The sequence below is a fragment of the Rosa chinensis genome, chromosome 2, assembly GCF_002994745.2.
Source record: "Rosa chinensis cultivar Old Blush chromosome 2, RchiOBHm-V2, whole genome shotgun sequence".
NCBI lineage: Eukaryota > Viridiplantae > Streptophyta > Magnoliopsida > Rosales > Rosaceae > Rosa > Rosa chinensis.
The window spans coordinates 62,840,645-62,851,433 of NC_037089.1; the positions used below are offsets into that span (position 1 = coordinate 62,840,645).

General features: G+C 36.4%; 2 protein-coding genes across 3 annotated transcripts; one reads left to right on the forward strand and one right to left on the reverse strand.

Moving 5' to 3' along the window:
• The first annotated feature begins 2,194 nt into the window (after nt 1–2,194).
• On the forward strand, nt 2,195–4,388 carry LOC112188419 (ubiquitin-like protein ATG12). Of its 2 annotated transcripts, none has more exons than XM_024327534.2 (6): nt 2,195–2,397; nt 2,546–2,604; nt 3,130–3,198; nt 3,296–3,358; nt 3,643–3,742; nt 4,254–4,388. In XM_024327534.2, the coding sequence occupies exons 1-5, from the start codon at nt 2,361–2,363 to the stop codon at nt 3,700–3,702; spliced, it is 288 nt and encodes a 95-aa protein (XP_024183302.1). In that variant the 5' UTR covers nt 2,195–2,360; the 3' UTR covers nt 3,703–3,742; nt 4,254–4,388. The 2 variants fall into 2 exon arrangements, with proteins under 2 accessions (XP_024183302.1, XP_024183301.1); XM_024327533.2 differs by lacking the exon at nt 4,254–4,388 and adding an exon at nt 3,915–4,193 and having other exon boundaries at nt 2,197–2,397.
• Nucleotides 4,389–5,621: 1,233 nt separating this feature from the next.
• LOC112185558 (transcription factor MYB4) lies at nt 5,622–7,305 on the reverse strand. Its single transcript, XM_024323817.2, is given in 4 exon segments — nt 5,622–6,102; nt 6,105–6,445; nt 6,631–6,760; nt 6,864–7,305. Coding segments are annotated over 4 exon segments (714 nt in total). The 5' UTR covers nt 7,051–7,305; the 3' UTR covers nt 5,622–6,046.
• Between the last annotated feature and the right edge of the window lie 3,484 nt (nt 7,306–10,789).

The window sequence follows — 10,789 nt, forward strand, 5'->3', positions numbered from 1 at the left end:
TAGGGTAGACCAACTTAATCAATGTACTGGAACTAAGATTGATTGTGGGTTCACCGATAAGGTCAATAATGAGTGGATATTGTGTGCTAAGCTAGCTAGTTGCACTTGTTTCTTCTTGATTCAACTATTCCAAACAGTAAGCGTTCGTCAGGTTCGAGAACACCCCACAACCTCGCACGAGTTCTCAAATTGAACTCTGGTAGCCATGGCTAAACGCAGAGTCAACTGCGATTGATCGGAACTTCAATTTCAGTTGGAATCGCAAGCACTAACGGAGTTAGCTAGGGTTTTAGACTACAGAAGGAAACAATCCTATCAAACAAACAACAATTCTTTTTAACGAAGTAGAAAAATAGATGATGTGAGGGACTGGGAAGGCAAAGAGAACAAACTCATCAGAAATTGTGCACTAAGATGAAGAGATAATCCAGGCCAATTGATGTGAAATTTTCTGGAGAAGTATTTTTGATAACCAACCAACTTAATCTCTTAATTCATCGATACTATCAATTTTCTAATAAACAACATATCAAAATATTTTTTTATTTTAATTATTGATTTTTATTTTAGATTAAAAAGGAATTTGATAGAAAGACATGCTGGAAATTATGAAGTTTTGGATTGGGTATAGATTTTTTGTATAATTTTTTGGGATCTTACGCATTTTCTTTTCACAATTTGTTGGACGAAAATATCATTAATATTGAAGCAAATAAATTTTTTTTTTAATGAAAAAAATTAACGAAGTGACTAAAGTGAATAACAGAGTTAAAATTGAGCGACTATAGTGATATATTTAAAAGGTGAGTGACAAAAGTGTCGAATATGTAAACATTGAGTGACCATTTGTGATATTATCTATTTTCTATAATCATAATTTGGTTGCATTGGTGGTTGTGCAAAGAGCACAATTGTTAATGGAAGAGTTTGTCAAAGTTCAAAATGACAAGGACTGATTGTAGAGACAGCACAATTGTTAATGGGGAAGAGTCTACCAAAATTCATAATGACAAGGATAAGGTCACTGTAGGAAGTATGAATTTGGTTGTTTTGCCTCTTATCAGGATGTCTTGGAGGAGGTATAGTTTTCCTTTCATCAAGATTAATATAGATGGGGATGTTAATTTAGACACTTATAGACGTGGTCTAAGTATTGTTATTAGAAGTTGGGATGGTTCTGTTTTGGTGGTTGCTTTTAAAGGAATGGTTGGTAATTTCTCTCCAAAAGCTACCGAATTATATGCTGCAATTTTGGGTTTTCAAGTAGTAAGAAATGGAGGTTACTCACATGTCGTCCTTGAGATGGATGCAAATGAAGCCGTGTCCTGCATATCCTCGTGTTATGAAAATTGGGATGTGGATGGGGCTCTTATGAAGGCATTAAAGTCTTATTTTTCTCATTTTACCTCTATTCAATATAAGTCTCCTCCACATGATTGTAATTTGCAGGTAGTGCGCATGTTGTTGCTAAGCATGCGCTTGTGATCCCTGACCAGTGCCGGACTTAGGTTTTTATCTATATGGGGGTAAAAAAATAATTAATAGTTATGTATCACATATAAATTTTGAATATTAATAACATTTCAATTTTTGAGTTGGTATTTATAAAAAAATTAGATAGTATTGAGAAAAAAGAAACGATTCTAAATCAGTGAATCAACCCTTGTATCATTTCACTCTCTAATATAACATTTTCCATCATTTCCCTTTAAATTTAATTAATTATAATTATTGTATTGATTACTTTAACCGGGATAGTGGGCTAATGAGTTCATCTTCTTATTAGACAAAAGAGGCTGGGTTTTGGCTTTTGGGGACTAAAGATTTATAAATGAGTACGTCTAGTTGTGGGGGCTTAAAGTCTTAAAGCTAGTTAAAAATTTGTTGGCAGTATACTTAATTGTCTATTACAGTATGTACTTGCATTAGACTCGGTGACCTCATAAGCCCTCAGTAGTCATATACTGAGTCCCCCATTTTCTCTGACTTTCACGTTTGGATATGTAATATCCCAGAGTTGCTTAAGGATGTACTATCTATGTAGGGTTAATTCCCTCAAGTAATAAATTATTCAGTTTCAATAAAATAAAAAAATAAAAATAAAAAATTAGTGAATTTAATTTATAATTGCATAAGTTTTTATTTTAAAATAAAAATTGAAAAGGCCGGAAAGAAAGATAAATGGATCGGGTCGACTGACCGAACCCCCGAACCTAATAGAGTAGGCCTCGTTTCCCATACGAAGTCGAATTCAATTCCGTCCGTCTCTCTATTCCAAACCCTTAATCTTTGACAAAATTCAATTCAAGTCGAACTGCGTGTTCATCAAGTTCAGATTTCGGAAACAAGGATTCATAGCAATGTCTACCGCGGAATCTCCGACTGCTGCTAAGAAAGGTGATCCTTTTGCTCTTACGAAAAACCCATTGATTTTCAATACTTTATTGGGGATTTCAATCTTTCAGAACTCCTTGATCAGCTTAGTGTTTGGGTTTTTGATGCTTTGTCTGATGATGGGTTCTTTTGGGTTTTCAATTTGGTGCAGTGGTCATTCATCTCAGAGCTACTGGCGATGCCCCTATACTGAAGCAAGCCAAATTCAAGGTATGCTTTTTGTGGTTACAGAAGTAATCTGATGTGTATGTTATACTTTCCTTTCTTGATTTTTGATCAAGATTTTGTGTTTTAAGGACCATGACCATGGTTCGAATTTGTTAGATTCTATGAGAGATCTGTGTTGGATGTGTTTCTCTGGCATTGCTTATTTACAACCGTTAATCGTTATTTGAATTGAGGTTCGTAGAATTTTAACACGATTCTTTCATAATTAATAGCATTTAGACATTTGGCTGTGATAAGTCTATTAGTTATCGGATACAATGAGTCGAAAGGATCATTTTGCATATAATGGCAATGGCCTAATGATGAAAGATGAAGCGTGTCTGCTTCTTTCTTGAATCATTCCTAGAATGATTTTTAAGAAGTGAATACTGGATATCATTTGGGGACATCTAAATTCAGTAAACTGCTTTTACTTGTACCAGAAATTGTTTTGTGCCACATTTGAAACTTTCTTTATGATTAATGTCGCAATGCGTATGTTAGAAGTTATTTCTCCTTGAACGACAGATACCTGGAACGGACAAGTTTGCTAAAGTGATTGACTTTTTAAGGAGGCAACTTCACCGGGATACGTTGGTAGATGATCTCTTCATCTTTTTTATTTTTTATTTTTCCTTAGATTATTCTAGCTGATAGGTTTCAGAGTACTAATCTCATCTGCCTGGTTTTGTAGTTTGTGTATGTCAATAGTGCGTTCTCGCCAAACCCAGATGAATTGGTGATGGATCTGTATAATGTAAGTTTATAGATCGGATGTATTGTTATGATTTGTACTTTGTCAGTTCTAAAAGTTGCAAGTGACAAACGGTTAAGTCAGTTTATGAGGAAAATGTTCTGCCAGTATGTGTCCCTTGGTTTACTTCATAGGTGAAAAATGGTTAAGAATTTAGTGACCTGCGTAGATGCTTTTGTTGAAACTGCTGTGAATAAATGTGTTACTCTGTTCACTTCTATTTAGTTTCAATCAAATTGCTAATTTTATCTAAAACTTTCCATTTGTACTGTACTCTGATGTTGCAGAATTTTGGTTTTGATGGTAAACTGGTGGTCAATTATGCTTGTTCCATGGCGTGGGGCTAACTATCAGTGTGGGGTTTGGAGGCATATAACTATTGATAATGTGAGTAACTGACCACATTTATGAATGCATTCAGAATCAATACTAGTACTTAAATAAGTGTTAAATTTTTAGTTACTTTATGAGGCCAACCAACTCAATTTCTCACTTACCTCCCTCTCCCCAAATAAAATCACTATTTCTATCATTACTGACTTCTATTATGCATGCTTAGGAGTACATCAAATTTTTCTTTCCACACAAACGTGGAACATAAGTTGCTGATGAAGACATGAAGATATGTTGGACTCTCTTTTTGTACATATTCTGTTTCTTTCAATTGGTGGCCATGTAACTTTTCAACAAGTCTAGATGTAAAGCCAAACACTGATATATGATGCTACTGTTCAAAAGATTTCCTTTATTCACAATTTGAATTATAGTGAGTGTGTCTCTCTAATGCTTTTCCATCTGTTAAAAATGTAAAGTGACAATGATAAAGAGGTGATCGATATGTCCAGCCTGTTATCGTACATTTCTATATCAAATGATTGTGGTATTGAAATTTTTACAGCAGGCTTCATGGTAATGGGAAACACCTGTGTGGAATGCCAGTTCTGGGTTATACTAAATTTGATAGTATTGTTCTCGTTTAAGTGGTTGTGGTCTGGTTTCTGAGTTGCAGATCAATAAATGTTGTTTCTGAGTAGTTGAAGGACTTTAAACTCCAGCAGATGCACTCAATTCTGTCAGTTTTTTGTTAGGTGTTTCCGTTATTTGAATCCATGTATTGAATTCGATTTCGTACAGCCTGTTCATGGTAAGAGATTACCTATTAGTACTGCAGAAAATGAATTGATGGATCACTGTTAGAGATAAATGGTACTTTGTAGAAAAGTAATCACTTTGTGCGTTCATTTCAGAAAGAATAAATATGTGACACACGACAGATTGGGTTATAGGAGTTTAAGTAAAAGAGGTGTTGATAAAGGAATGTAGTTGTAATATCTCTCTGGCCACCCTAACTTTGGACCTTTCTCCAAGATGAACAATAATTCAGGCAATAAGGGCTCCTTTACAGCCTTGAGGGGGCCGCAAGGTCTAGTTCATGATTTGACTGAGATGTTAATATCTTGACTAGGGAGGGGGGAGATTATAATGAATGATATAGTTTTCCATTTGGTCAATGAACATCTGGAACATCTCTATATTCTGGATCTTTAACAGTGGAACGTGAAAGTATTTTGAGATGTTAGAGAGAAATAAGGTCGGAAATTGCTCCGGGTTTAAGTAAATGGATCACGGTCGTATCAGCTAAAATTTATAGTTTTATTGGTTTTTTGAGATTTGTAGTTTTAAACTATATTTGTGTTGATATTAAACTGATACATTTCTAACCAAGAAGAACAACCTACTCTATTTACTCATTATTTCTTCGTTTACCTGTTCTAAGTTGTCTGCCCTATTATGGGATATAGACATATATAGATAAAGAAATTTAAAATTTTAATACAGAACTTGACAGATAATTTCTGTACAAATCTTTACCCTTATAAGACATTTGTAAAAAAAAATTATCTAAACAAAGAGTTTAATGTTATCTGAACTTGTTCTTCTTCACAAGTTCACGAGTGAACGAATTGGTCAATTCAGATCCAAACAAATCCCTTATTTAAGACCAAAAAAATTCATTATCAAGGACTGACAATTACTTACAATTCTAAGTAGACTGTACATATATCTAGTAATAGTAAATAGTTCTGTCGGTGAGTTGTGTCAACTCAGTTTAAACTTTGAAGTATCAAAGAGAATTTGTTCATACAAAACAAATTTGTTGCTAAAAGAACAATTTGTAATAGAAGTTGTTCTCTACTTTTACCAGAGCTTTTACCAGAGAAAAACCCCATGTAGCTTTTTGTCTCATCATTACGAGTATATGCTCTAACAAATTGTCCACAATAATAGAGACAATTCCCCTCTCCTTTTATAATTAATCATCCCTATCTCATATCTCCACTATATAAGAATCACTATAAGCAACTGTGAACTAACTGACAAAATCTGCAGGATTAATAATGCTCCCCTTCATTTGCCATAACTGAACTTTAGTTATCATATTCTTCTTGAAAATTTAAGGTTGGAGGGTTTAAGATTGGTAAATGTACAAGACAATCAAAAGAGGGAGTTGAATTCACAAAAATCATGATTAGGAGCACCCAAAGTGTTAGTGATTTACAGTTCCAGTGCACCCACATGAACTCTTTACCAGATTCATCAAATATATAAACCCAGAAAAAAAAGAAGTGAAAGTAAAAAAATCTGAAGATGGTAAAATATCACATACAACCCTGATAACCATGAATTGCATCACCTGGGACCATCATCTAGTAAAGGAACTTGTTGACCCATTCCAAATTGAAAGGCCCTTCATTGGAGAAATCAAAGAAGTCATCAATATCAATGTCTAAGTTTGAGTAGTTTTCATGATCATCACCTCCTTTATTAGAAGCACTGGTGGTGGTAGTAGTAGTAGTACCCTCTTCTGATGATGAGTCTTGTTTCATTTCTCCATGGATTTTATTCTGCTCACCTAAATGGGTACCAGGTTTCTGGTCCACTGTGGAGATTTGTCTTGTTGAATCATCATCTCCTCCAATATTTCTTTGTTTCTCTTTCTGGTTTATTCTCTTGCTCAAATGAGAGTTCCAGTAGTTCTTTATCTCATTGTCTGTTCGACCCGGCAATCTTCCGGCAATCAAAGACCACCTAAGAAGTTCATACACACATATTAGTAAATCATTAAGTAAACTATTCAGACCCCAAATTCATAATGGTCATGTGAGTCAACTGGGGAGATCGAGATTGTTTTGCTCGAACTCCCTAGTTGACCCTTGAACCCAATTTTGGCTTCACCAGGAAACCAAGGCGATGATTTGAAAATATGAAGTTACCTATTTCCAAGGAGTTTGTGCAGCCTGAGAATCAAGTCCTCTTCTTGGTCAGATATGTTGCCTCTCTTGATGTTTGGTCTTAGATAGTTCAGCCATCTTAGCCTGCAACTCTTACCACACCGATTCAGCCCTGCATATATAAAACAGAAACCCATCAAGCTCTTGATTTCATACATATATAATGTGAGCAAGGAGTTGGTCTAAATTCCTCTTACTAATCCAAAAATGCTAACCTGCTTTGGCAGCAATTGACTTCCACTTTTTAGCACCATGAATTGCAGTAACCTCAGCTAGCTTCTGATCTTCCTCAGCTGTCCAAGCTCCCTTGTTGACCTCCCTTTTCGTGTTTTTCATAACAGCTTCCAACGACTTCATCTTCATCACTTCTCGTTTAGCGGACTCTTCTTTCTTTGGAGCCATTCTATCAAACGCCTGGTGTGCGTGTCTCAGTGCAAGAGAGAAAGGGTTGGATTTTATGAGGCTTTTGGAAACTATGCTGTTTTGGGTCTATCTGACATCTATCTAACCTTCTTGGTGCAAGAGAAAAAAGACCCCCAACTACCCCTTTAAATATATGTGAATCTCAAGAAATCGAGACCACTTTGATCATCATGGCATTCATGATTGAGCAAACCACAACCAGAGTGCTATAAAGGTTGTCAATGCTATCTACTGCGTACTACTACAAAAGGCTGCTAAAGAAAAAAGAGGATTTGGTATTTTTTCTAATCAAATTCCCTTAGTGCGCAAAAAGGTGGCAAAAACAAAAGCATAGAGGTAAAATCTGAAAAGGGTTTATGATGGGATTGTCCTGTAGTGGGTATAGATGGTATAATTTAGGGTTTTAGTTGTGGCAATCCTTTTCTGTTTTTTGCATGTGCAAAATAATGTAAATTAGAAAGGGCATGCAGTCTATTGCTAAAAGGGTGTGTGACAAAAGGGTATAGTGAGGGTTTAGACAAGGAGATGAATACAATATTTAGGTTATAGCACTTGAGCAGGCTTTGTTCATTACAAAAGAATATGCTATGTCCAAGTATTCAGAGCCCCAAAAAAACTACGGTTAAAACCTTATAGTGAGTGCATGTAGTAGTAATATGATTGGTTGTGAGCACTAGTGTACTACTTAGCTCAGCTTTGTCGTATGAGAGCGAATGCCTCGAGGACTGGTCTCGTTTTGGTTGTGAGGTTATCTATGATGGCAGACTAGTTTAGGAAGAAATAATGGCAGACTAGTTTAGGATGAAATAATGGCACGTAACCTTCACGTGATTCAATAGTTTATGCATTTTGCTTTACCTTTGACCACCATGGTTCGTGAGTCGTGACCATTTGGAATCGACTCAATTGCCTTATGTTTGGTTCTTGTCCATAATAAGGGCTCTAAGAATGAGTTTATGACTGGATTTAATAAACTTGTTTTTTGGTATGTAAGCAAAACTCTATTTGCATTTCACTCATTTGTGATTTTGTGTTAATTTAATATGAATGTTGGTCAAGAAACGTGTTTCCTTCATTTTAGTCCACTTAAAAAGAAAGAGTTTTTCTATGGGAATCTCCATATTTGTTCATTTGACCTCTCATCTCTTTAGATCTTCTATTTTCTTTTTAAAAAGCAAAATTTGCTAAGTAAACCTCTTTTAAATACCTAACCTCTTTTTTTTTATCGAAATAGGTCAGCCCTTTCATTAAATTCAGCAAGCAGTACAGAAACGAAACACCCCTATGGAGTCGACAGAAAGAATCGTTCCTCAAAACCTCCCTAAACCCTATTCTAGAAGAATAAAATCCTGAAAAGTCTCCAGTACACCCACCTTTTAGGAAGTCCACGCACCATTATTCTAACAAAAACCAAGAAAACCTCAAAGCAAACATAAAAATGATTCAACTAAGGCACTGGTTTTTGCGATCCAAAAAGAAATAAAACGAAACTAGCTATAGAAAGTAACGCATCACCTTCCACCTGTCCCTATGCTTCAGAAGGCATCACCATCTGAACTGCCTCACCCTCATCCATCAAGGGTTTTCCACGACGCTTATACCTTCGAAGCTTTTTCACTTCTTGGTCATCTGCATTCTTAATTCTGTTTTACTTCCCTTGGGACGCCCAATCTTCTTCTTCTTTGGCGAAACCACCAACTTACCATGCTGCAGATCACCATCCACTTCCTTTACCAAGGCAACCCAAAACCTAAAGCTGAAGGTCCAGCCCACCCAAGTCCAGCAGTGTGTAAAGCCCACAAAGCAGATTGACACCCAGAGGGCCCAAGCAGAAAATGCTAAGGGCACCCCACAAGATCCACCCCAAAAGACTAGCACACCTTCGCCGTCAACCAGCAAGCCTCCACCATCGCTGACGTGGTAGACCCCGTTGCTGCACCAGTCAGTATCCCCAGAGGTAATCTTCTTCGATGAGCAAAGCCATGCCAACAGCCCCGCCAACAAGCTATCCGGGTCGGAGAACAACAGATCCGCCCACATCGCCTAAAGCCGCGATTTGATTTGACAGCGGCTCTTACATCCATCCTTGTAGCTGATATACCCATGAGCACTACCACTAGCAGCGGCAGTAGTCCCTGTAACAGGTACACTAACGTCCCGTTGGCTCAATCGGAAACGACCTTTCCGATCCGATCTTGACCAAACCCAGACCCAATCGTTGCTCCATTGCCATCGAGATGCCAACCCCAGCCTCAAGGCAGCATCTGGCACATCACTATCGAACACAGATACATAAACAACATCGCCTGCAAACCCCGAACTCAACACTACCTCAGCATTTCCCAAACTCCCCTCCAAAGAGGCACTGCCTTCAAAGACAAGGAGGAAGTGGCCAAAACCGGAAATTTTCTCCATGGATGGAGTAGGTATAGGACACGACGAACAAGAGAGCCGCCGCACCACAAACCCTAGCAGAGCGCTCTGCTAGGTCAGAGAGTTTTTTTGTCAATTTTATATGACTATCTATTATTGGCACTTTTAAATACCTAACTTAACCTTACTCATAAAAAATATATATTTTGGAGCATTAAAGATGAGTTTTAATGCTCCCATAATTATTTGTTTACCACATAAGAGACTTGACATTGTTCAAACAAAAACAAATCTGAGATAATAATTAAAAAAATATAGTGTAGCTAATTAATGGAAATTTATCTAGGGTTTTTCAAGCCTACTATTTCATGCTTAATTATGGATTTTCAAAGCTTAGTTTTTATAGTTTATGGTTGCATGCTGGATTTTAGATAGGTTGCAATATTAAATTTGTTCATGCTCTGTTCTTTTATTATTTATTTTTTTATCTTATATGCCGCTTCACAAACTTATTATGAGGGCTCTCTATCCCCTGTTTCATGATCTCAAGAGAAAGACCTTTGTCTATTTTTCTCTCTCTTGCATCACAGTTTTATTTTTATATAATTCACAAAGTAATTTTGAATGCATTTTCTCTTGATTTTTTCTTCTTCAAAAGTTTTTATAAACAAAGAAAATGAGAAATATGAAATGAGAACTAAAATGGAAATGAATAATTAAAGTAGTAAATGTGTTTCCATAATTATAAAACTACGCAGAGGGAAAAAATATTTTCCTTATTAATTTGTTGTATGTAACCGTCTTTTTGTATAAGGATACATATATCATTGAATAATTAAAAAATGAGGGAGGTCTAGTGAGTCGATTAAGAGGTCCTAATAGATACTCTCAAAAAGAAAATAAGGTTTATGTCAAGGAAAAGAATTAGAGGCGGGCATGAGTCAGTCTGGGTCGGTTTTGGGCCAAAATTGCATCTAACCTGTATTATTCGTTAGGCTTCAAATTTGAACAGAAAACTGTATGTTAATGGGTTGGGCCAAAAAATTCGGGTCACCAGAATTTTCAGGTCGGCCTAGTTCGGTTTCGGTTGTATTGGGCTTTTTTGGTCATCGTCGTTGGTGGGCGGCGTTGATTGGTGTCATTGGTTGTCATAGTTGGTCGGCAGCATTATTCACCAATCATTGGTTAGCGATGGTCTTCTAAGCAGTAAGCAGAGATGAGAAGGTCGAGAGAGATGAGAGCCTCAGTTTAGTCTTTAAGGGTTTTCTCCTACTAAGTGGAATCAGGTGCAATAGTGTTTAGGTGTGACCTGATTTTAATCAATGACAATTCAACAACGATTAAA

What these genes read in the sequence shown, in the direction of transcription:
- LOC112188419 (XM_024327534.2), top strand. Translation starts at nt 2,361, where the DNA reads ATGTCTACCGCGGAATCTCCGACTGCTGCTAAGAAAG. An exon ending in TGAAGCAAGCCAAATTCAAG is followed by an intron (nt 2,605 to 3,129) that starts GTATGCTTTTTG and finishes CTTGAACGACAG; the next exon opens with ATACCTGGAACGGACAAGTT. An exon ending in AACTTCACCGGGATACGTTG is followed by an intron (nt 3,199 to 3,295) that starts GTAGATGATCTC and finishes CTGGTTTTGTAG; the next exon opens with TTTGTGTATGTCAATAGTGC.